Source organism: Polypterus senegalus, chromosome 18, assembly GCF_016835505.1.
Source record: "Polypterus senegalus isolate Bchr_013 chromosome 18, ASM1683550v1, whole genome shotgun sequence".
Lineage (NCBI taxonomy): Eukaryota > Metazoa > Chordata > Cladistia > Polypteriformes > Polypteridae > Polypterus > Polypterus senegalus.
The window spans coordinates 12,306,731-12,334,427 of NC_053171.1; the positions used below are offsets into that span (position 1 = coordinate 12,306,731).

General features: G+C 40.0%; 1 protein-coding gene across 2 annotated transcripts; it reads right to left on the reverse strand.

Moving 5' to 3' along the window:
* LOC120519160 (zinc finger protein 514-like) lies at positions 1-26,503 on the reverse strand. Of its 2 annotated transcripts, none has more exons than XM_039742312.1 (2): positions 26,391-26,503; positions 1-4,221 (listed from the first exon to the last, which is right to left on the reverse strand). In XM_039742312.1, the coding sequence occupies exon 2, from the start codon at positions 4,176-4,178 to the stop codon at positions 2,691-2,693; it is 1,488 nt and encodes a 495-aa protein (XP_039598246.1). In that variant the 5' UTR covers positions 4,179-4,221; positions 26,391-26,503; the 3' UTR covers positions 1-2,690. The 2 variants fall into 2 exon arrangements, with proteins under 2 accessions (XP_039598246.1, XP_039598245.1); XM_039742311.1 differs by lacking the exon at positions 26,391-26,503 and adding an exon at positions 19,338-19,435.
* Positions 26,504-27,697: the final 1,194 nt, after the last annotated feature.

A 27,697-nucleotide genomic window follows, 5' to 3' on the forward strand; every position in this document is an offset into this window, starting at 1 on the left:
TGTGGGAGGTTCGGAGCGCATTATGGGTATTTCCATTATTTATGGGAAAAATAGTCTTGACTTACAACCAACTTAATTCGCTCACGAGGGCTCGTCGTAACTCGAGTTCGTAAGTCAAGGGTCCACTGTATAAAGGTACATCATTTTCATTATTTAGGCCTGGAGCTTTACAGTTAGTTACCCTCCTGAAGTTTGAAATGGAAATGACATTCCATGTGTTGTATGTTCTTTAGTTTTGATTTTGAGGTAAGACTTCCCCTTGATAGATAGCAAGACTGTGTGGAGCGCTGAAGCCTACATTTAGAGGCAAAGCCTCACTTGGAGTTTCATAAGCCAGTAAGATTCAAGACACAATTATTTCTGCATGGTACAAGATTCCTGACCAAGACCTCCAGCGCCCAACACACTGACTGCTAAACAAGTGGACCTAAGAAACTGGCAACTCTGTGTACAGGCGCATGTAGGATTAATTTGTGAATAGCGGATACGAACACGGCAGGTGGTCTTATTTTGTCATAATGTCACACCACCGTAATGTGCGATGTGGTCCTTAGCTCTTCTTCTTGTAAAACATGCACACTTTAACTCTCATCTCGCCCCTGCCTCTTCAGATAGTCCTGCCGTTCATGTTGCAATGCACTCACATACGGTGTCCCCTGGCTGTCATCACATCTTCGCTTTTATGCGCCAATTAACTACTTAAAACTATTAGTATAGTTAGGACTCTTAAATGGTTTTAATTTTTTTTTCTAAAAGACAAATAATAACATCAACTTACTGGCTACTGAGGACACAAAAGTCTGTAAATGCAAAGATTCATGTGAAGAAAAGCCTCCTCAGTCTGCACAAATCCATTTTGTGAAACTATTAGGTATTTAAGAGGACCTGTAATGGGGCGTTCGCTGCTGCACACTTCACACTAAACTTCTTTTAATGCTGCAACCAATTTAGTGAAAAATTAGCAGATTCCCAAAAACGTTCCATACCGTAGGGTACACGGTGCCAAAACTGGACAATCGCTCTCTTAATGCTGCACCCAATTTCCTGAAAAAACAGTACACCAATTTACAGGATCAGGAATTGTACTCATTCTCTTAATGTCACAATTGATTTAATCAAAAAACAAGCAGACATTTAGGCAAACAGTCTGAGGACCAGGGGCTTTGTAACGCCCGAGACTGTGAATCTATTTACTGAAAACACTAGCAGATTTTTAGCCAAGCTATTTCCATAATCGGGAGTATTCAATATTGGAGGGTCGAAAGCTGCAACTGATCTAGTGGAAAATATTCCTAGACAAATGAACCAATAATCCAAGGTATCCGCTGCTGAAGACTCGAAATCACATCATAAGAAAGACTTGGATTCTCCAGCAGCAGACACTCCAGTTATGGGACTGAGCATCGCAGTCATTCTCTGTATACGTCACAACTCAAAAATCAATGGAGTTTTAGGCAAATATTCCCAGAACTTGGGGTTTTCATTATCTGAGACTCAGAATTAACCTACTAAAGAAATTCCAGCTTTTTACTTAAAATGGTCCAGTAACCTACAGTGTTCCCTGATTATTCTCTCTAGCAGTTCTGCAGAATTGCAGAGTTCAACTTTTTCATTCCAAAGAACTTGCACTCCTTTGCTCATCAACTTGAAATGTGGCTGCCCCGCTATCAACTTGCAACCAACTTCTGTATTTAAACCTCTGAGATGTGGCGTTTATTTGCAATGATAAAGTGGACCACAACTTGGACACACAGTTCATACCCCTGGTGGGCCCGACTCTTGCGTGCATCTTAACAAATCAAGGGGCTTCGAGCTCCTGACTATACCATACCACACATCTGTACCCTGTGCGACTGTTCTCGGTTATCCCTGGCAATGGTTTCCATGTCGTTAGAACGCCTTAATGTGATGGCTGTATTACATCAGGTGGGATCTCTCGCAGTCACTTTCTTAAGGAGACGATCTGGGCCAGGGTTGACGCCAGCCCACTCTCACTTTTTCCATTAAGCTTTGGTCTACAGAAGCACAGCTGACAAGCAGTGGCGTTTTGTCCTCTCCTGTATTAGTACTACTGCCTTTACATGCAAGAATATAAAACAGCAATTTCTTAACGCAATACACTGTGTCAGGGTCACATCTGTCACCTGCAGTAAACTCTCAGCTTCAGGGGCTTGAAATGAAGGTGTTACGGTGGTGTAACAGACCCTAACTTCCTCTAAGCTACTCCTCTCCAGGACCGGCCTTTGCTGCGTCTCCTCTCTATTACAGGCTGTGCAGTACAGACGCCCCAAAGGACTTTAGTACACCAACGTTATGATTGGGAAATGGCAAAGGCCAGGAAATCTCCAGGGCTTTTCTTGCCATCCAAGCTGATATCCACTTACAAACCAGGCTGATTTCCAAGAATACAGTAAACGTTTACAACAAGACCATCACGTCCACATGCCTTGCTAGCTTAGATAATATGTATTTGTCCCAGTGTCACATCCAGTCACTTGTTAAGGGTTATCAGCAGCCAAGTGCTCCTCCTGTCTCTACCAGCACAGAGTCCGTCTACATCGTCCCTGTCTTCTACACCACTAAAAACCAGGTAAAAGCCCACATTTCTGACTAAGGCAGTGGACTCTTGACAGACCTCTATAACTTAGAAAGTAACATATGAAAAGGGTGGTCATATAATTGAGTGGCTCTTAGGGATCTGGCGTTAACGGCTGCTGCGCGTGTTTTCTCTGGAAGTGCCGCCGCAGTGTGGTACGCTCGGAAAAGCGTAGTCGACACACCTGACATTGGTATGGTCGCTCTCCAGTGTGTACTCGCTCATGCTGGACAAGCTCCCCAGCCTCCCGAAAGCCCTTCTGACACACAGAGCACTGATAAGGCTTCCCAAGGTCCGAGTGTACGTGCCGGTGCCGGGCTAAATGGGAGGAGCGCTTGAAGGCTTTGCCACAGTCGCTGCAGACGTGTGGCTTCATTTCCAAGTGGCTGATGCGGTGACGCTCCAGGTACGAGAGATAAGGGAAGGGCCGGTAACACACAGCACAGATATAGGATTTGGCTGGGCTGGAAGAGCAGGTGACCGCACCATCTGAGGTGGCACTCCCATCACTGGCAGCCTCTTCTTTCCCTTCACTGTTCCCACCTTGCGGAGTAACCTTCCGATAAAGTGTGTACGGGACACCAAAGGTATCAATCAGCAGGATGCCAGTTGTGCCATCAGACTCCGACTGGGACTGTTCACCTGAGGAGGCAGTCGAGGACTCGGTCACAGTGCTTCTTTGTGAAGTTTCAGAATGGTGGGGTGGTTCTTTGGGAGACATGCCATCTTGTTTTGGAGGAAGAATCCTAGTTGAATCAGAGCATTCACGCTTTACCTCAGTTTCAGGTGCTACTGCATCTTTTACTGAAGTTTCTGAAAGTTTTCTCTTCTGGCACTTTGCCAAATTCTTATCTTTATTTCTGCGTGGCCAATCAATGGCATGAGCCTCAGCTTCAAACTGTTCTTCTTCTTCAGGTCCTGGATGCTTCTCACACAACATGAATAATCCCGCTTCCACACTTTCATCATCAGAATCGCCACATGGACTGCGTTGCGAACTACAACCCTGGGCCCGGCTGGCGAGCTTCGTCTTTCCAATTTGTGTCTTTCCTTCCGATTCAGGAGTTTGCTTCTCTTGGTGTGAATGTGCACGGTTATCAGGCTCCTCGGCACAAGCTCTGCCAGGTCGAGTCTGTCCCTCTCCTGCAGCTGCACATTGTGTGCTCTTACCAATCATCCTGCCAGAAGCTGGACTTCTATACAATGAGGCCTTGACGTCCATGCAGCCTCTTTTAGTGTCCACCATTCTACTATCCACATTTTCTTTCTTGATGTAAGATTTATCCCCTCCTCCTTCAGCACTTCTCACTGGCATAAAATCACGGTTTTCTAGAATTTTCTCCAGAATGCTGTCTGTTGGTATTCTGACTTTTTTGTCACCGGAGGTCTTGTTCTCCACTGGTTCACTTTCTACCATCACTTCTCTTTTAATCTTCTTTCCCTGATCTTCATTCTCCTTTTCATTGGGCTTTCTTTCTCCAATGGTCTCCTTTCCTTCCTGCTTTTCTCCATTGTCTTGTACTTTAGTGTTGCAATATCTTAGCTTTCCAAGTCCCAGGGAACTGGGTCCCAGTCCATCCATCCCGTTTCTTCTTTATTATTCTTGACTTTACAAATCTGCAAATCTGTAAAATAAAAAATAAATAAATCAGCGATTGCTGTTCACACCCTTGCCACCAATCCCCAAGACCCACAGTCCACATACAGGTGCAAAAGCAATCTCTTAATGATTTCTGAAAAAAAGACATCAAAGAAGGAGGAGGAGAAAAGATATTTTATACATACATATATATATACACACATATATATATATTATATATATATTACATATACATACACACACACACACATACAGTGGAACCTCGGTTTGCGAAGCATAATTCCGTCCGGAAATGTGCTGGCAATCCAAAGCACTCGTATATCAAAGCGAATTTCCCCATAAGAAATAATGGAAACTCAGATGATTCGTTCCACAACCCAAAACTATTCATGTAAAAATGATTAATACAAAATATAAAGTAAAAATACATAAAACAAATTAGCCTGCACTTTACCTTTAAAAAGAATCATGGCTGGTGTGAGTGAGTTTCTAAACTCATGTGGGATTCCACCCAATGGGCCGACACGCGGAAGAGCGTCCCAAAGCAATCGCAGTCTCCCAGCGCTGTAGCAGTTCAGACGTATAAGCGCATCCAAAAGATCGCAGACATGCTGTAAGCGCCTGCCGTCGATGGGTGATACAAGGAACATTATAAAGATCCCGCTACAATAAATAACAGCGCTGTTGCTGTTTCAAGCTGAATAAGGCTGGTGTTGTTAAAGTACTGAGACTCTACTTCGTGTTTTGGGGCGCAAGATGGGGACTCGCACTTCACAGCACACACGCGCAGCATGCACACACACAGTCACAATGCTGTAGTAAACAGTATACGCTCGTACGGATGTTGACTATATATGAGTGAGGCACACAGACTCAGACGGAGAATAGGAGACGATTGCCCTCAAGAGAAGAGAGAGAGAGAGAGAAGAACCATCAGCTCAGTTGTGATCACATGACGCTGAGCAGACAAAGTGTATCCATACTACTCGTACTGCAAGACATTGCTCGTTTATCAAGTCAAAATTTATTAAAAAATTTTGCTCGTCTTGCAAAACATTTGTAAATCAAGTTACTTGTAAACCGAGGTTCCACTGTATATATAATCTATCTACTAATAAAAGGCAAAGCCCATACTGACTGACTCACTCATGACTAATTCTCCAACTTCCCGTGTAGGTAGAAGACTGTAATTTGGCAGGCTCATTCCTTACAGCTTACTTACAAAAGTTAAGAAGGTTTCATTTCGAAATTCTACGCATAATGGTCATAACTGGAACCTACTTATGTACATATATACGGCCATAGCCTGCAGCTTGGTCGCCGTGTGAGGCGGAGTTGCATCCCCCATCCCCACGCCTCCCATGTAATTGAGTGCCTGCCCATATAAGGCCGTCCGTCACCAGCAATCCAATAGACAAGCAGCCGCTAAATATTCACAGGCAAATCAAAAAGTTAATACTGGGAATGCCTGTTAAACATCTTAGATTCACGAGTACCGATTTGAGTGATGAGATGTCTATCGAGGTGATCACTGTAATATTTATATGTCATTGAAATGTATTATTATCAGGCATGGTTTAGGCACCTAAGTCATCAGGAAGGCACCAGAAAAAGGGACCTCAAGGTTACTATTATGGAAGTTAATTTAGAGCACGGATGCCGTGAATGTCAGAGCTGTAATAGATAAAGTTCCCCTGCATACTTTCTTTTAAAGTCTCGCCATCATTTCATTTTTCACAATTTGTGAAAACAAGACATGGTGTCAGAATAGAGGACAGTCATGGATTTTGTTGGAGTTCCCTCACCACGAATTGACTGGGATTCGCTTAACCTGCCGGGAGAATGGAAAAAGTTCCGACAGCACGTGGAGCTGATGTTTTCTGGCCCGCTAAGAGGCAAAGATGAGAGTGAGAAATGCAGCTACCTGCTCCTGTGGACTGGGGAAAAAGGAAGAGACATTTTTAACACATGGACTCTCACCCAGGAAGAAGCCAAGGTACTGAAAACTTATTATGACCGTTTTGAGGATTGTGTCATGCCTAAGACGAATACGATATTCACAAGATACAAATTAATGAGAAGACGCAGGGTATAAGTGAGACTTTTGATCATTTTGTAATGGATTTAAAATTGCTGGTGAAGGACTGTGCTTATGCAAACGAAGAGGAGATGGTCAGGGATAGAATAGTGTTTGGCACAAACTCAGCGAAAGTGCGAGAGAAACTTTTAAGTGCCGGGTCTTAGATAACATTAAATAAAGCTGTGGACATCGCACGACATAGCACAAGCACAGCTGAGAACCTTCAATGCATGTACTCCGAGCGGCTAACGTGAACTGACTGTGAACGCAGTACACAGACAACAAGCAAGAGCTCCAAAGAGCGCTGAGCAAAAAACACATTACACAATTGAGAAGGCAGCAAAAGAATATGAAGCGAGTGACGCATACAAGCATATTCATAAGTGCAGCTACTGCGGAAACAAAGCACACGGTGGAAAACGTCAATGTCCAGCTAAAGGAAGACAGTGTAAAAAATGTGGTCAATTGACCAATTCACTAAAGTTTGCAGGACTGGGAAAGGTAAACCCGTGTATGCAGTGTGTGATGTCTCAGATAAAGAGGAAGACGAGCTGTTTATCGATGCAGTAAGAAAGGAACAACCCTCTGAATCTGAACAAGCCTTTGTAGACATATCAGTAGGAAAGCAAAGTGTAAAGCTTAAGTTTAAATTAAGTTCATAGACACGCTGCCGCTAAATATTCTCAGGCAAATCCACAACTTAATACCAGGAATGCCTGTTAAACATCTTAGATTCACGAGTACCGATTTGGGTAGTGAACACTTCGATGAATGAAACCTGTTATCTTTACAACGGCTGACAAACACGGAATGTAACTTGAACACAACACATCCTCCAAATACGAACCTGATTGAAAGAAATAATGATAATCAAATCCTTGATGACAGCAACACTCACAACAGTCACAAAACAATTACATTGACAATCAGGTTACGTTATTTTTAAAATGTTTCCTTTTCTTTTTCATAACTTCTTTAACACACTACTTCTCCGCTGCAAAGTGCGGGTATTCTGCTAGTATATAAATATAAAATCCTAAGCCTAAAAGTGCAACGATTTTATGTGATTTTTTTATAACACGTTTTTTGTCATGCTTTAAATCAGGCTTATTTTAAAACCTACATATACATGTTTGGTATCATTCTTTTCAGAATTTATCGAACTTTAATGTGATGTTGTTAGATTTTCAGATTCTTATTCCGTTTTTAAATTAAAAACTAAAATATCAAGAACTCACGTCCTACGAGACAAGACTTTGTGCCAACAGATTTAACCACGCCGGGATGTTAACTAAATGTAAAACTGACAAGTACGCTTTTTTCTATACTTGCACAATAAACTATGGCAGAGGCGACTAGTTGTTATGTTCAGGCCTACGAATCCCCATTTGCAGATTTTTGTCCTGATTAGTAGGTCGTTCTAACTCTTAATTGATGGCATTATTTTAATCAGTTAGCATTTTTACTGTATATTTGAAGAGGGACCACAGTGTGAGATTTATATTTATCATCTACGTTAAATGGATTTTTCACCAAGAGTCCCTTGATGTTTTCTTCTCTTTGGTTCCTTTATTTTTTTGCAGATTTTAGAAATGTAAAGAGATGGCAGCCACAGGCGCAAACAACACTGAATGCTAAAGGGAGCAGCTACTGCCAGTGTCATCTCCATTTGCTTGTTAATTAGCAAACAATGGAACCAAAGCATTTAAAATTTTGAAAAATCTGAATTGGCAGACTGGGAGAAAATGGAAAATAAAGTTATGATTAATCAACGGAGGAATCCACTTAAAGGAACACTTCATTCAAAAATGTTACTTTTTTGTGCGTCACTTACACCACGTAGTTTGTAGTAATGGCCGGGAAAAATGTCTAATCTGATATTTTAGTGCAGAATGGATTTTAAAAAAAAGTTTGATATATTTATGCTGTGTAAAACAAACTATGCAAAAATAAAAATGTCCAGGGGAGAGGGAATCTAATGTTACTTGTTTTGCATAAATAATATATCAATTATCCAGTCACATGATCAAAACTTGCTTAATGTGCATTTTTTTTTGCCAAAATATTATTAAATCGATACTTTCGGAAAAATCAGAATACAGTTGTGGCCAAAAGTTTTGAGAATGACACAAGTGTTGGTCTTCACAAAGTTTGCTGCTTCGGTGATTTTAGATCTTTTTGTCAGATGTTTCAATGGTTTAGTGAAGTAGAATTACAAGCATTTCATAAAGTTTTGAAGGCTCTTATTGAAAATGACATTCGGTTTATGCACAGAGTCAATATTTGCAGTGCTGGCCCTTCTTTCTTTTTCAAGACCTCTGCAATTCCCCCTGGCAGGCTGGCAATCAACTTCTGGGCCAAATCCTGACTGATGACAGCTGCTCATTCTTGGATCATCAATGCTTAGAGTTTGCCAGAATTGGTGGGGTTTTGTTTGTCCACCCACCTCTTGAGGACTGGCCACAAGTTCTCAATGGGATTAAGGGCTGGGGACCCAAAATTTTGATGTTTTGTTCCCAGATGGAAGCCACTCCTTAGAAAAAGGCACATGGCAGCCCGCCTGGAGTTTGCCAAAACGCACCTGAAGGACTCCCAGACCATGAGAAACAAAATTCTTGAACTCTTTGGTGTGAATGCCAGGCGTCACGTTTGGAGGAAACCAGGCACCGCTCATCACCAGTACCAATACCATCCCTACAGTGAAGCATGGTGGTGGCAGCATCAGGAACTGGGAGACTAGTCAGGAGAAAGGGAAAGATGACTGCAGCAACGTACAGAGACATCCTGGATGAAAACCTGCTCCAGAGCGCTCTTGACCTCAGACTGGGGCGACGGTTTATCTTTCAGAAGGACAACGACCCTAAGCACACATCCAAGATAGCAAAGGAGTGGCTTCAGGACGACTCTGTGAATGTCCTTGAGTAGCCCAGCCAGAGACCAGACTTGAATCTGATTGAACATCTCTGGAGAGATCTTAAAATGGCTGTGCACCGACGCTTTCCATCCAACCTGATGGAGCTTGAGAGGTGCGGCAAAGAGTAATGGGCGAAACTGGCCAAGGATAGGTGTGCCAAGCTTGTGGCATCAGATTTAAAAAGACTTGAGGCTGGAATTGGTGCCAAAGGTGCATCGACAAAGTATTGAGCAAAGGCTGTGAATACTTATGGACATGGGATTTCTCAGTTTGTTTATTTTTAATAAATTTGCAAAAACCTCAAGTAAACTTTTTTCACATTGTCATTATGGGGTGTTGTGTGTAGAATTCTGAGGAAAAAAATGAATTTAATCCATTTTGGAATAAGGCTGTGACATAACAAAATGTGGAAAGAGTGATGCGCTGTGAATACTTTCCGGATACACTGTGTATATTTTATATATATATATATATATATACACACACACAGACACACACATTTAGTATATTAATTACCTTATGTAATTTAACAGTATTTTAATAAAAGTACATGATTGGGTTGTTGTAAGCATATGACTGGACAGTTTCATGTGTGTATAATGAGAGATTTTTTTTCCAATGTTTGTCACCATAGATGTGCATTCTATCAGAATCTTTTTAAACTCCATTCTAATAAAAAACAGATAAATCTCAGTCATCACTACAAACTACAGGGGTAAGTAGAAAAATGTAATTTTTTTTGTTTTGGTGGAGTATTCCTTTAAAAAGAGACGTTGGTTAAAAGGTCAAGTAGCATGGATTTTAGGGACCAACCACCAACACAGAAAACAGCCTAGAATGGGTGTCTCAAACTCGGCTCCTGAAGGGCCATGCTGACTGCAGATTTTCATTCCTGACAATCTCGATGTGTAATTACTGCTACTACTTCTTCTTTCGGCTGCTCCTGTTTGGGGTTGCTACAGCGGATCATCTATGTTGTCCGCATATTGACTTGTCAAAATTTTACACTGGATGCCCTTCCTGACGTAACCCTCCTCATTTATACAGGCATGGGACTGGCACAAAGAAACACACTGGTTTGTGCATCCCCTGTGTCTGGGTTGTGCAATTACTGCTACTAATAGGAAGTAAATATCTGCTTTAAATATTAATTCACATTTCAGGAATTAGAACAGCTAATGCCGACACATGCTGCTATTTAAAAATAAGATGAAGAGACGGTCAACTTGACTCCATTTGGACCTGCGAGTTCATCACACGCACTATTTAAATAAAACATTTATAAAGGAAAAAAACAAAAAACAAAATGAGAAACAACCTGCTTCAGTGCACAAAATATGAGGATAATGTTCACTGAAGGAAAATAAAAGTCAAATATCTAATGTGGCGGAATGAGAGCACTAACAAGCCTCAAAATGAAGCTATGGCTAATTAAGAGAGTGGGTGAAGTGAACACCTGCAGCAACTGTGGCCCTCCAGGAACCTCCGAGGTAAGAGTACGATGGTTCTGTAGACTGGACAGAAACAAATGACAAAAAAAAAAACAAATACAATTAAATAACACAGCAAGAACTTAATAAGACACTTGATCAAACACTACACTGCTAAAAGAAGGATGTGTGGCACGTGAGACATAGCAGTGAGAGAAGAAGAAGTTCATCATTAGCAGGTAGAAGGAATGGCGTGAAAGGAAGACAATGAAGTTCATTTGCCTGCACTGTCTCCATTGTTTCGATATCCTTGTCAAAAATGAGCGGTTTTAGAGGAACAAAATGTAAAATGAAGCATCAAGGGTCACACAAACTGACCTTCTTGAAGTGAAGCACAAACTACTATGACCTGCTTTCCAGTCCTACACAGTATCTGCTGCCTGCATCAGCACCAGGTCAGTGTCGCAGATCCAGGGATGCCATTATGAACTTAGTAATATAGTGCAATGTTTGGAGAAGTGCACACGTGGATAATAAAAGATCTTAAATCTAGGTATAACTGTACATCAACAAATCCAAAAATGAATTCTTAAGGTGGAATTTATGCCGAACTACAAGTAATTTGGACATTCTACGTAACATCAGGCCCAGAGAGCACTGTGTGACTCAATTTAAGGGACAGCAGTGGCTAATCAGAAGAGGTGAAGGCAACACATTTCTAAAGAGAACACAAGCGGCTCATTTTTAAAGCTTGCATTTAAAATCCAGAGGGGTGCCATTGACGTCTTTATTATTCAATCAAAATATCATGCAGTAAAATCATCATAAAACTGGACATTTAACGATTGTGAAGTGATAAAACACGGGAATGCCAAAAGCCAGGTTTTCAGATACACTTTAAATAATTGGAGAGTTAAACAGGTTTGATAGATAGATAAATAGATATGAAAGGCACTATATAATAGATAGATAGATAGATATGAAAGGCACTGTATAATAGATAGATAGATAGATAGATATGAAAGGCACTGTATAATAGATAGATAGATAGATAGATAGATAGATAGATAGATAGATAGATAGATAGATACTTTATTAATCCCAAGGGGACATTCACAAATAGGCCTCTTTGGGGAAGGTGGGGTTGGCCAGACAGTTTTGAGTCCAAAAGTGAAAAATTATTAGTCAAGAGAAAAATATTTGAGCTAACCTCAAGAACTCTGGAGTCTTAACGGCAAACAATTAAGGGTTGACTTGCCAGGGACACAATAGGATATTATGCAAATATCTGGATCACAGTGTGAAAACACTGGCATTTTGAATATCATTTGTAATATATGAGGGGCATTTCAAATATAAACAGCTGCACTTTATTTACTGAATACAATGAACTGACTTGCACGCTATTGTTCTGTGTAGTTTCTTGTTCCAGCACTCAGGAAGCTTCTTAATCCCAGAAGATGAGAAGTCTCTTGACCGCATGCTGACCCGTTCCTGCACGGCGTCAAAAACCTCCTCATTCGACTTGAATTTCTTCCCTCCAAAAAATTCCTTAAGTGGACCGAAGAGATGACCGTCTCTGTCTGAGTGACTTACACCAATGAGACACTCATCCCCTAACTTTTAAGTCTTGAATAAATCTGAGATGGAATGACTCCTTCATTTCTCAAAAATGTAATCATAATTTGCTGCTTTACACTGCTGTGTACCTCCTGCTCCGACATATTGATTACAACTGACAGGAACGGGTATGGGGAGCAGCCAGCACTACTAACAAGAAGTTCACACATGCATGTGTTTGGTCCAGTGAGTCAGGTCTCCCTTGCACTCTTTATAAGAACACAGCATGAAACTTCCCGTTTATAATTGAACGCCCCTTGCATGAAGGCGGATATTCCAAATGTCGATGAGACCCCCTGCATCGAAACTTGTAGAATAAAGCTTAAAAACATTAAGGGACTACTTACGCACATTTATGTTGGGTACAATGTGCAGTAGGTGCTGGGTGGTCTTTTGGTCATGGAGCCCCTCCAGACTTTTAATCTATAAATTAGGACGCTACTTTATTCAGACTTGTATGTGTTATGAAAGTGCATTTGGATTTATCCTCATTTGTTCCTCTTTTCTTGAATCCTTTTTTATTTGACATCTTGTCAAGCACTTCAGGCTTCATTCTTGGTACACAAACATGCTATAGAAATAAATGTTGGTTCTGTTGTTATTACGATTTAGTCCTTCAATGCGTTGCAGTTTACTGGCCACTATTTTTTTTCAGTTATACTAAACTTGTAATATCACCACAGGCACAAGCATTCCAAATTACTGCATCGATAAAGAAAGCAACTTATTTCCTCCCACTTCCGCATAAATTATGCATACATTAGTTTTTGAACTGTGAAAACAGTACAGAATGAGGCTGCTGTAGCCCACCAACTTCAGGGTCCGGAGTGTGGCGTGTTCAGAGATGCCTTTCTGCACATTACAGTTGTAACGCACTGTCATTGGAGTATCTATAGCCATTTTGTTAGCTTGAATGGGTCCAGCCATTCTTCTTTAACCCCTACAATCACCAAGACTTTGTTGCCCACAGAATTTGCACTCGCTGGATGTTCTTTGTTCCTTTAATCATTCTCTATAAACTCTAAATACTGTAATGCATGAAAAACCCAGGAAGGGAGGTAATATTGTGATTCTGTACTGCCAAATGTGGCACCGACATCAATACTACGGTGCCAGTCGCTCACATCACACATCTTAGCCATTCTGATGCTTAGCTGAACTACGAGGTGTGGCAGACAAGTAATGAGACTGGCAACACTGCAAGCGATCTGGCAACGCTGCGCTGTTGTCCTTGATAGAGCACGTGTATCAGTACCCTCCCATAGCTCAGTGCGAGTTTCAACTCCTTCCATTAACTACGTGATTTTTGTGACTGCTATTAGCGAAGTTGTGTTTTTGGTTGTGCGTCACGCAAAATGGAACAGCGGAATTTGGGGCAACGTTGTGCCATTAAACGGCAAGTGTGACGTTTGAAAGGTTAAAACAGGCCTATGGGGAACATTCTTTATCACGAGCTCAAGTTTTTCGCTGGCACAAATTATTTTTGGAAGGCAGAAAACACGTTGAAGATGAACACCGTTCAGGGAGGACTTCAACTTCGAAAACCAATGAAAACATCGAACGTGTGAACACTCTTGTGAGATCAGACCGTCGTTTAACATTAAGAATTTTGAGTGAACAATTAAATTTGAACAGATTTACCGTTCATCAAATTTTGACTGAACATTTGCACATGCAAAAGGTCTGTGCCAAAATGGTGCCCAAAAACTGCCCTCTCCATAACAGAATTTTTGACCTGTGGTTCCCCAGTCCCCTTATTCACCTGACCTCAGTCCGTGTGACCTAAACTGAAAAATGTCCTCAAAGGACGTCATTTCGGGACTTTAGAAAACATCCAAAAGAGTGTAACGGACATGCTGAAGACCATACCGGTTGAAGACTTCCAGCACTGCTACCAACAGTGGGAACAACGTCTCCATTGGTGTGTCCAAGGGAACTACTTTGAAGGGGATAACATTAATGTTTGAAAAAAAATAAAAACTTTGGTAAATAAAAAATCAGTCTCATTACTTTTCTGCCACACCTCGTACATCTAAACCTTCTGACCATGTACAGTATGCAGTGGTGGTGCTGCTGCTTTCTAGTGAGGAGATTGTGGGTTCACTTCCCGGGTCCTCCCTGCGTGGAGAGCACTTTGAGTAATGAGAAATGCATTCTATAAATGTAAAGAATTATTATTATCTTTATGGATGTTTGGATGAGGCACATGCAGAGTTTCAGCCACATGACTGTTTGGATGAGCATTTATTAATGAAGAGATGAGCCTACTAAAGGCTCTCTAGAAGAAATGTATTTTGTTAGGCAAATACCAGTAAACTGGTTTGTGCTACTGCTTCACAGATCCAGTGGCTGGGGTTCCAATTCCACACCAGCCATTGTCAGTCTGGAATTTAAGTGAAGGTTTGCTTGGTGTACTCCATTTTTCTTCCTACCTCCCAAAGGTGTGCAGAGGAGGTTAACTGGTGATTCTAAAATGCCACATGTATGAGTGAAGCCTGCACTGGAACGCTACCCTGTCCAGTCCTTCTTTTCTTATGTTCGGTGCTACCAGTATAGGGTCCGACCCAATGCAACACTAAATTGGGTTGAGCAGGTTTGAGAACATTACTGATAAAACACCTCCATTTTTACACACACATTGCTTTCAGCGTTTGGTGGTGCATTGATTGTCTTTTTTAAGTCACACCAGTCCCATCAGCTGTGCTGGAAGGTTGGCACAACGTCACTAAATGTGACATGGCAAGTGAATTTCAGTCATTTCAATTGACATGGCCATTGACCAGATCGTCAACTCTGACATGCCCAGTGATTAGAAATTGTGTAGAGTGACATCAGCATTAGTGATTAATGACAGTGGAGTGTGTGTGTGTGTGTATTACATACAGGTGCCGGTCATAAAATTAGAATCTCATTACAAAGTTGATTTATTTCAGTAATTCCATTCAAAAAGTGAAACTTGTATATTAGATTCATTCATTACACACAGACTGATGTATTTCAAATGTTTATTTCTTTTAAATTTTGATGATTATAACTGACAACTAATGAAAGTCCCAAATTCAGTATCTAGGAAAATTAGAATATTGTGAAAAGGTTCAATATTGAAGACACCTGGTGCCACACTCTAATCAGCTAATTAACTCAAAACACCTGCAAAAGCCTTTAAATGGTCTCTCAGTCTAGTTCTGTAGGCTACACAATCATGGGGAAGACTGCTGACTTGACAGTTGTCCAAAAGACGACCATTGACACCTTGCACAAGGAGGGCAAGACACAAAAGGTCATTGCTAAAGAGGCTGGCTGTTCACAGAGCTCTGTGTCCAAGCACATTAATAGAGAGGCGAAGGGAAGGACAAGATGTGGTAGAAAAAGTGTACAAGCAATAGGGATAACCGCACCCTGGAGAGGATTGTGAAACAAAACTGTGGGGGAGATTCACAAAGAGTGGACTGCAGCTGGAGTCAGTGCTTCAAGAACCACCACGCACAGACGTATGCAAGACATGGGTTTCAGCTGTCACATTCCTTGTGTCAAGCCACTCTTGAACAAGAGACAGCGTCAGAAGTGTCTCGCCTGGGCTAAAGACAAAACTGCTGCTGTGTGGTCCAAAGTTATGTTCTCTGATGAAAGTAAATTTTGCATTTCCTTTGGAAATCAAGGTCCCAGAGTCTGGAGGAAGAGAGGAGAGGCACAGAATCCATGTTGCTTGAGGTCCAGTGTAAAGTTTCCACAGTCAGTGATGGTTTGGGGTGCCATGTCATCTGCTGGTGTTGGTCCATTGTGTTTTCTGAGGTCCAAGGTCAACGCAGCCGTCTACCAGGAAGTTTTAGAGCACTTCATGCTTCCTGCTGCTGATGAACTTTATGGAGATGCAGATTTCATTTTCCAACAGGACCTGGCACCTGCACACAGTGCCAAAGCTACCAGTACCTGGTTTAAGGACCATGGTATCCCTGTTCTTGATTGGCCAGCAAACTCGCCTGACCTTAACCCCATAGAAAATCTATGGGGTATTGTGAAGAGGAAGATGCAATACGCCAGACCCAACAATTCAGAAGAGCTGAAGGCCACTATCAGAGCAACATGGGCTCTCATAACACCTGAGCAGTGCCACAGACTGATCGACTCCATGCCACGCCACATTGCTGCAGTAATCCAGGCCAAAGGAGCCCCAACTAAATATTGAGTGCTGTACATGCTCATACTTTTCATGTTCATACCTTTCAGTTGGCCAACATTTCTAAAAATCCTTTTTTGCATTGGTCTTAATTGATATTCTAATTTTCTGAGATACTGAATTTGGGACTTTCATTAGTTGTCAGTTATAATCATCAAAATTAAAAGAAATAAACATTTGAAATACATCAGTCTGTGTGTAATGAATGAATCTAATATACAAGTTTCACTTTTTGAATGGAATTACTGAAATAAATCAACTTTGTCATGATATTCTAATTTTATGACCGGCACCTGTATGTGTGCATATATATATATGTGAATCTTCCCTTGGGATTAATAAAGTATTTATCTATCTATATACAGGTATCTATATCTATATCTATTTATATTATATACACACACATACATATACACATCTATATACTGTATATGCATATCCTTGCTATACTTCCCTACCAAAGACAGGCTAATACAATACACTTAAACTATTTGGTATTTCATTTCTCTTACTCTGCGTGTACCCACAGCATAACTCCTACACTTTTTCTCAGTATTCTTATTTGCCTTAACCTCCTGACACCCTCATTACCTTAATGCCTGCTTCTCAAAGTCTTTCATTTTGAGGCCCCTTGGTTGTCTCATGTGTGCTTTTGACTGCTACCAATGGTAGACGGACCCTTATAATCCACAATGAAAATATCATTCATATTTTTGCAAATACTTCCCATCTTTGAAGATGACAGGGGTTGCACGTCATTAGTATTTAGCGACCCCATATTGTTCTGTATGTTATGACCAAAGCCAAACTAACCAGTCAAATTACTGGAGACACTCACACACGTATAGAATTTAATTAGCCTTATTTTGTTTGTCTAAAAATTTAGAAATCATTGGCCTAGTTTTACAACTAACTTTAGTTAACTTTGTAACAGTGAATGTGTTAAATGCATCTGCATCTCTTTTAAATAAAAGAATTCAATTTAAGGTAAGCCATGAAAGACTTGTTTTACACGGAACAATGAAAAGAAAACGTCAAGGCTCTTATCAGACATGCTCTACAAAATACCTTGACATGATAGGCTGTGAAAAGTACTTCATGAAATCAATGGCTGGTTGATGCCGCTTTGATAGATCCCTTCACATCTTCCATAAGAATAATCGGTTTTCGAAAATTAATAACCAAAGTAATAAGCATGCAAAAAGAAAAAACAGCAATAAAAGGAAAATGAACATAAGTAGTTAAAATGTAAAACCCTTTCCTCACACTTGGGGAAATTCAACTCAGGCCACAAAGGTTGCAAGTTTTTAAAGTAAAACAATGCATTGTTTTAGAGAAAGCACGTTCACCATTTTAAAACTTCTATACAGGAGGTGTGCCAAGCACCTCGAAAACACCAAAAGCATTCCAAAAACCAAATTAAACTTAGAAACAAGGAGATGCTTTAAATAATCTTAGTAATGAGCACAAATTAGCTTGTGAATGGTGCCCAAAACTGCCCACCATAGAATAGGCACAGAAGCCAGACATCAGCCACTGCATGAATTGCTGTAATCTTTTTTTTTTCCTTCTCCTCTCTGTATTTAGACTGCTACTTTAATCTTTTTAAATGGTCACTTTACGTACACTTAAAAATAAAAAGGTGCCAATGTGGTTCTTCAGTGCAGTGCCCTAGATGAACCATTTTAATTAGAACCGGTTAGTGAAACACCAGTGGGTTCTTGATTGAAAAGGAGCTCTCACTGCACTTAACCTGTAATTTCTCCGTCCTGGGTATGACGTTAATCTGCACCTCCAGGTCCTCCAGTTTACAAGGAAAACTTGGGGATTGTTGGCAGAATTGGCGCTCCAGCCACCGTAAAAAAACCATCACACTGCTCCATTGTGGTGCTGAGGTGCACTCGGGGTGCCAATCCAGGTGGTTCAGCTATTCGCGCATGCTCACAACCACCCTCTCTCTACACACAATATCATAACCAAGTTCAAGTTTTCTTGTTGTTAGTACTCTGCTAGGTTGATTACTATGCATTAAAATATTTCTGTTTCGTCCACATATTAGGAGCGTTTATTATCCCCCCTTAAAAACATACTGCATGTACAAAGAACCTTCTCCAGAATGAAACAGTTCTTTATCAAGCAAAGACTGTACGAGGAAAAACAATCCAGTAAAGTGACGCTACAGAACCGTTATTTTTAAACAAATAGGCAGATATTTTGAAAAGGAAGCACAGATAATCATGCAAACGTTTAAGCAGTTTCCTTTAAATAATTTATTAAAAATCGCAGCAGTTGAGTCATAAACAACGAACTGACCTTGCTAAAGAAGCCCGGAACATGAAAAAAAAAACACTGAGGATACCAAAAACTAGAGAAGTTACTCTAAATTATTTAACGTGCTAGATATGTCAAAGTAAACATCGTTAGGAAACTTTGCCCCATACTAAATGAGTTCAAAGTGAACAGAACCTTCCTTAACAAGGATTTCAACCCACGGGCACACTTGGTCTCCAATGAGGAGTTTGCTTGACATTCAAACTCTCGACGTAAACCCACGGCGAACGGCTTTGGAAACGCCGACCTCGGGACGCGAAGAACACAATCGCCTAGAAAACCCTCGATCTCGGTGTATTGAGTAATACAAGTCCTCAAACCGACTTACGGAAATCACAGAACGAATAAACTTACAGCAAAAGCTGCTAATGAAAAAAAATAATAAATTGTCTGGATGTGCTGAGCATGCTTTTGTGTGCTTACAAGTACACAACTGGCACTGCTAATGATTGTGCGCATCAAACACGTAATTCTGACGCCCACGTACATTTTGACATATTTCGCATTCAACCTAAGGTCACATCTCACCCCCACATAAACTTAACCGAGGCTTTAAAATGAATAAAAGGCCGCTGCATCCGCCACTTACCACAAGACACAGATGGGAGAAAAAAAATTGCCGAGTGTCCTTCAAAATACTCCCGGGCTGACAAACAAGTAGAAGCGCTCTTTGGTTCCTGTGCCGGCTGTGTTCGCGTGGGTTTGACTAAAGTAATTAAAGAACAAGAAGCAGCAAAACATTCGTCATCTACAGACGGCCAGGTCGTTCTCGACGTAAATTAAATAGGATACCGTGACATTACCAGCCCCGCTTAATCCAACTGGGGAACCCATCCAGACAGCACTGGGCACAAAGCAGGAAAACGGCCCCGGACAGACCGCCAGTCCTTCACTGAGCTCGTTCACTTTCACCAGAATCGTTCATTGCCAGATTGGAATTCTGATAACCCGTTACGATGCAGGAGGGTTGGGGCGACTAGACTAGTCCACACTGCTGATGATACCACCACAATCCCGGTGCTACCTTGTCCTACTCAATTAAATATAGAGATCAAACTTTGTTTCTGCAAACATGATATGGTAATAATATCTCTAATATGCTTAAAACAATCTGAATTAGTGTAAGCAGCCCTAATTCAGTGTGTTCATAAGAAATTCAATATCTTCCATCATGAGGTGAATGTCCAGTTGTGGCCACTGCTTCAGTTTTTTTTTTTTTCTTTCAGATAATGTACCAATTTTTCCACAACATGTAGGACATTACAAAATCATTGATGTTAACATACATAATTTCGGTTATTTGCATAGGAAGAACATAAAATAAAAAATTAAAAAACTGGGTGAAAATGGCCAAATCCGATCTTATTTTACACAGAATGCAGGCAGTGCGGTGTTGTGGTTAAGGCTTTGAACTTCAAACCTGGAGGTTGTGGGTTGAAATTCTGCTACAAGTGCAAAATGGAGCTGCTAGAATCTTAACTAGGAAAAGAAAATCCGAGCACATCACCCCAGTTCTGATGTCACTACACTGGTTACCGGAGTCATTTAGATTTGACTTATGGTTTACAAAGCCTTCAATAATCTGCTCCATCCAATATCTCTGAATGCCTTTCACCTTGCACTCCAAATCGTAACCTTAGATCTTCAAATGAGGGTCTGCTTAGAATTTCAAGAGCTAAACTTAAAAGAAGTGGTGAGGCGGGCGGGCGGCCTTCTGCTGTTAGGCACCTAAAATCTGGAATACGAGCTGACCGATAGACTCTGCTAAAAACACAATACTTTAACATGGCTTCCTCATAGGTTCATTTTAGTTAAATCCTGATGTTCTGTATATTCATTTAATTATCATTATTATTCATGGTGGCTCCGTAATCCGTACTCACCCCTACTTTCTCTGCTGTTCTTTTTACAGTTTTCTGTGGTGCTGATCTGCGCCACCACCACCTGATCAGGACACCGTGATGTCCCCTCATTGATGGATTAAAGGCCAGAAGTCCACATGACTGTCATCATCAAGTTCTTCTATGTGAACCCTGAATATTACAAGGACTGATTGAGGTCATTGATGTCAGGTAGAATGCCTAGAGGGGCCTGGGTGGTCTCAGAACCCCTGCAGATTTTATTTTTTTCTCCAGCCGTCTGGAGTTTTTTGTTGTTGCTTCTGTCCTCCCTGGCCATCGGACCTCACTTTTATTCTATGTTAATTAGTGTTCCCTAATTTTATTTTCTTATTTATTTTGTCTATTTTCTCTTTCTTTGTCATGTAAAGCCCTTTGAGTTACATACTTTGTATGAAAATCTGCTGTAGAAATAAATGTTGTTGTACTGTCTTTGTGTGAATTGACCTACCGGTTACTCCAATTGGAGAAACAAAAGAAATGTGACCTATTGTATCACCTTGAATAAAGATGTCAGCCAAATAAGTGCACGTAAGAAGAAAATCATTGCCAGTTTTTACAGTTCTGTTGTAACTGAAATTCCAGCTCATTAGTGACAAGCTACAGGTTCATCCAGTTTAACTACAGAAAATGTGATTTGTATGCATGTGTTGTACCACATTCACCACGGGGCAAAGACAGCAACATAAAGAACTGTCTGAAGAGGTGAGAAATAAAACTTTACAAAAGCATAAAGAACTGCACTGCTCTGTGAGTCCATCTCCAGAGACCTTCATGTTCCTGTGTCCACAACACTGTAGCCAACCTCTCCGGATGTGGATAGAAAAGGATTGCATGAATGGTGGAGGAAGAACTTCAATCGATGGTCAAACAGATGCAAGCTGAACAGTGTCAACTCTCACTATCCACTGCCATCTCAATGAAAGGGGGCTGTATGGTAGGAGACCCAGGAGGACAACACTGCTGACACATAGACACATTTGGGGTTTGCCAAAACACACTTGAATAGGCCAAAGATCTTCTTGGAGAATGTAATCTGGACAGATAAGACCAAGGAAGCACGTGATCTGTATGTTTACAAGGGGAAAAAAATGAAGCATTCAAAGAAAAGAACAGGATCTTTACTGTCAAACATGGAGGAGAACTACTTATGTTTTGAGGTTGGCACTATCACAGAATCTGAAGATTACTAAGGAATTTTGGAGCACAGAGTGTCATAAAGATTCCATCTCCTTCGAAGGTCACAGCTCTTGGGCATGACAAGGAAGGACACAGAGCACACTTCAAAAAAGCACTCGGGCACTGAACTGCTTTGAAGTGGCCAGCAAAGAGTCCAGATTTAAATTCCATTGAGGACTTACAGTGGGTATAGGAAAGAATCCCCCCCTTTGAAATATTCCCATTTTTTTTTTGCTTTACAGCCTTAAATGTAAACACACAACCAAATATTTTTTCCTGCTTTACTTACTCAATGCAATCTCTAACATTCAAGTGAAAGACATCACAGCTACAGTTCAAAAGAATTTTAAATAATCAAAAACAAGACCTACTGAGATTAATAAAGGATCCCCCCTCCTAACCTCAATCAGGTGTCAGTGCCCACCATTTCCATTGAAGACCCTGGTTACTGTCTTCCTTCCACCTGTGATGAATTGTAATCTCTGCGATTAGTGAAGCTGTTCCTGGTCCATTCACTGACAACTGACAGCAAACAACTGACTATGGGTGGCAGGCCACTTTCAAAAGATCTCAGGGACAGAGTTGCGGGCAGACATTAGGCAGGAGATGGGGACCAAAACATCTCAAAGACTTTATCAATCCCACGGAGCTCAGTAAAGTCCATCATAAAGAATTGGCGAGTGTTTGGGACTACTAAGTCCTTCCCTGGCAGCTTTATCCTTAACATCCTTCTCCCAATATACCCACCATCCCTCCTTTGCGCATTTCCAAACCAACGCAATCTCGCCTCTCTGACTTTGTCTCCAAGCCGTCCAACTTGAGCTGACCCTCTAATGTCCTCATTTCTAATCCTATCCATCCTCGTCACACCCAGTGCCAATCTTAACATCTTTAACTCTGCCACCTCCAGCTCTGTCTCCTGTGCCACCGTCTCCAGCCCATATAACCCAGCTGGTCTCACTACCGTCCTGTAGACCTTCCCTTTCACTCTTGCTGATACCCGTCTGTCACAAATCACTCCTGACACTCTTCTCCACCCACTCCACCCTGCCTGCACTCTCTTCTTCACGTCTCTTCCACAATCCCCATTACTCTGTACTGTTGATCCCAAGTATTTAAACTCATCCACCTTCGCCAACTCTACTACCTTCATCCTCACCATTCCACTGACCTTCCTCTCATTTTCACACACACATGTATTCTGTCTTGGTGGTCCTACTGAGCTTCATTCCTCTCCTCTCCTATCTCCACCTCTTCAGGGTCTCCTCAACCTGCTCCCTATTCTCGCTACAGATCACAATGTCATCAGCAAACATCACAGTCCACGGGACTCCTGTCCAATCTCGTCTGTCAACCTGTCCATCACCATTGCAAGAAAGGGCTCAGAACTGATCCCTGATGCAATCCAATCTCCACCTCACTTATAATAAATATAAATACAAATTATAATAATATAAATTTCCTGCACAAAATATGGTCCCAAAATGGCCTAAAAATAAAGGATTTTTCAGGTCTGCAGGACCAAAAACAGGAGGATCCCCAAAAAGCTAAACACCTTGCATAAATAGACATCAAGATGACTGAACTGCATATCACATATGGGTGTTTTGGTTTTTTTTCCCCCACACTGGTCAGTCAGGGGACATCAGACAAAAAAAAAAAACTGAAGTGATTTCAAAACATTCAAAAGTAATTCTTCTGAATCAAATAAAGATGGTAAATTAAGTTCTTACACTGACTTTCTGAAGACATTTGACATCCCAGGGACTCCACAGCAGTTTGCCGTTTTGTCTTTGCTGCAATATCTGATAAAGTTGTATATGCGATCAACAGATATATAAATCAGGTTCACTGTGACAATTCTTCACTGCGTGTGGTGGATTTGTATGTTAAATGCATTAGGATTACAAGATCATAAATGTAACAACACACACTTGAGAAATTTGTATAAACCTGTTATGTTCAATCAAACACCTGCTACTGGAATGTAGAATTTGGAGTTTTAAATTAAAAAGTAATCTGGTCAATCCTTAGTAGATAGTACGGATTTCTGAACAAAGTAAAAAAAAAAGTTTCAAAATTGCACACAAAGTTAACCCATTAAGACCAACTCTACAGAAATGTTAAAAAAAACAAAATGAGTTCCGTGAATTAAGTGAAAGCAAAGAGGAATTTCTCATATATTTATTAGGTACTTGTATAAATACAAAATGATACATCTGAACATCTAATCAGAAACTTTTTGTATTTATATAGGTAATGAATCTCTTAATACTGATATTACTTTAAAAAGTGAGTGATGTTTTATTAGGTTTTGTACGACTGCGTATGAGGAGAAATCTTTTTCTAATAATAGGTAAATATTCCTTTCATTAAGCTAAATGGTCCAATAATGTTCCTTGTTCTACAGTTCTTAAAAAATAAGTCAAATTTTATTTGGATTCCTTATTTCATTAAAAAAAAAATACGAAAAAATTGGCATTTGTTAAATCTGTTAATTTGACAGTTTGTAAATACCTCTGGCGACATGTAATAATTTTTATATTCGGAAGTGTTGTATTTCTATGTACAGTTTTATTGAACTCTTCTATCATCGGTCCACATCAAACAAGAACACTGCTGGGTTGCAGAATAAAAACAAATACAGTTCATGAAACAATTTTAAATAATTTAAAATAAAGTATAAAGTCTGCATTACTTTCATACTTTTATATTTTTAACTAATCCATAGGTTACACTTCTACATTCATTTTAAAATGTTCTAAATGCAGGATTTATTTCAAACCATTTCATTCATATATATAGATAAATAGATAGAGATATCTCTCTCTCTCTCATATATATATATAATTTCTATATCTATCTATATATATATATATATATCTATACATCTATAATCTATATCTCTCTCTCTATATATATATCTATATCTATATATATATTATATCTATATATATATATATCTATATATTAAACAGCCTGTCAATATAACAGTTAAGTTAATTACAAATGACATTTTATGTTATTTTCTGTGGGGTTGTAACAGAATATCTATGTCTTCAAAACCAAAATCCACATTAGTCTCTTTTTAAAGGTAGGTTTATAACTCTATCCAGAAGTTTTTCACAAGGGACATAACCATAATAAATGATGTATAGTTTCAGGAATTCTGTCACAAAAAAGTACACTTATCATCTGTATTCATTTTCAACTGCTCAACAACTAGATTATATTGTATGTGACTTCTTTAACTCTTTCTTAGTTATACAAGACTTACTCGGAATTGTCACCATTTTTTTTCCAATCTGTTTTCCAAATAAAAAAAATTCCAATATACTGTAAGAGCAAGCATGGGATTATCTTGCAATAACAACCTTAAAAATTCATCACTAAATCCATAGCTCCAAATATCCTTTTCCTATAATTTAATACAAGCTGTACATTCTTTCAATGTGTCTAATTGAATATTCAGTTTATTTTTGTATGGCACTCTTCACAAGTGCAGGCACCAATTGCTGTGACAAATTCTTAGGTAAAATGAAAACAGAAGTTTTACATATTACTAAATGTAGAATTAGTACAGACACAAATAGTAAAAACTGATTAATATACATGGAAACCAACAATTTCTGGCCATGAAGTACCTGCTGAACGATCACCAAAACCTCCTAAGAGACTCCACATTTCTCTATTACAGTTGGATATTCATCAAGGTTAACAAAAATGTTATATTATTATAATTTCATAAATTAGAATTATGGGAGAGTATTTGTTTTACCAAATGTATATCATTTTTAACCTACATTTCCTTTCTAATTTTAAATGTATCTATTGTTTGAAATAGTCCATCAATGAAGGGAAAAGTGACCTTTACACATAAGAGACCATGTGAAGAGAACCTGTGTAAAGGTCAAAATTGCATTGAAGCAGAAATTCAATACCACCGATTTTTTTGAAATACAAGTTTAGGAGCTACATTATATGCTTATTTCTCAGATAATTCTAAACCCATTTTATTTTAGAAATAGCATTGGCAGTTTTAAAGTCTGAAGCACTTAAGCCCCCTTCTGCCAGTTGATGACAAATGATATCCCTTTAAAGATAATGGGGTTTATTCCTCCAAATGAAAGTCAAATAAGTTGAATAAGTGGGGTTGGTACTTACAAAACAGGTGAAGCCTAAATTCCTTCAGATAAATCCTCTGATTTGATAAACGTACTTAAAGAGAAGTATTTTTAAAAGCACGAATCGAGGCTTTTTTTCTAACGATCGTTCCTCGTTATTCGTGTGCGTCCGATTTAAAAGATTGCAGGCCATGGGAAAGATAACTAGACAGACTTAAAAATGACAGCGAGATGGACTTGGGACATCTTTTTGGTCATAACACTATTTAAAAAAAGCTTTATTTTTCATAACTTAAGTCTGCTTTAATGCAACGCGTATAATTTTTAAGTTTTCTTTTCTCGCGTCCCGCAGTTTCACAGAATATAACAACATATTAGCTGAGACACCTGTGGAGCGAACTGTTACATTTTTCACTTCTACAACTGGGAAGAAGATTGTACCTCCAACACGTCCTGTCCGCACAACGGCACTGCACTACGCGAAAGCGGCTTGCCTCGCACTGTTTCCGGATAGCCATGTCTGTAGTTCTATTATCGCCGCCATTTAGATTTGTAGTCCTTCTGTTGCCGCCATTTATGCGTCCGTATAGCCCCAGAAACGATCTCCGCTGCAAGAAGCGTTTGGGACTTGTAGTTCTATACCTGGCATCCGCATCCGGGTGACTGCTTGCTTAAAGCCAGTGACCAATTGAAAACTCGGTTTCAAATTGTACACAGTATATATTACAAACGAAAATGTGAAGCCTAACGAACATGGACAAATTAAGTCTTTAGATGTACTGTAATTATATATCTTGCACATTTTCATTAATTATTTTGGAACGGCTTAGTGTCTCTTCTATAAAACAGCTGCTGGTGTACTAACAAAGAGATTGTATGGTTTGAAATGGGCTGTGCACACAAGACACCCCTCAAACATCACAAAGCTGAAAGAATTCTGCATGTAGGAGTGTGAGAAACTCGGTCCGAGTCAGACACTGCTAGACAGTTAGAGGAGATGCATGCTTGAGTGGGCAACACCAGCTATTAAATCCAAGGGAACCAGAGGAGCTTAACTTTATCTACCATTACCCAACTAAACCCCCATTCAAACTCAATTACTTCATCTTTATCTAAAGACAATGTTTAAGTAAAGAGCAAACCTTGATATGTCCACATATGTTCAAAAAGAAAAAAAAAAACATTATGTGTTGTACTCATTTTTCATGTGCCTGTGTAGATCTATTTAGGGGTGTGTGTGTTCACAGTCGTGGCGAAAAGTTTTAAGGAGGACACAAGCATTGGTTTTCACAAAGTTTGCTGCTTCATTGTTTTTAGATCTTTTTGTCAGATGTTTTTATGGCATATTGAATTACAATTACAAGCATTTCATGAGTTTCAAAGCCTTTTATTGACAATTCCATGAAGTTTATGCACAGAGTGAATATTTGCAGTGTTGGCCCTTCTTTCTTTTTCAAGACCTCTGCAATTCCCCCTGGCAGGCTGGCAATCAACTTCTGGGCCAAATCCTGACTGATGGCAGCTCATTCTTGCATAATCAATGCTTGCAGTTTGTAAGAATTGGTGGGTTTTTATTTGTCCACCAACCTCTTGAGGATTGACCACAAGTTCTCAAAAGGATTAAGGGCTGGGGAGTTTCCTGGCCATTGACCCAAAATGTAGATGTTTTGTTCCCCGAGACACTTGGTCCTCACTTTTGCCTTATGGTAGCTCGGTGCTCCATCATGCTGGAAAAGGCATTGTTGGTC

Coding starts and splice junctions, on each gene's coding strand:
- LOC120519160 (XM_039742312.1), bottom strand. CDS start 4,178: ATGGATGGACTGGGACCCAGTTCCCTGGGACTTGGAAAGCTAAGATAT.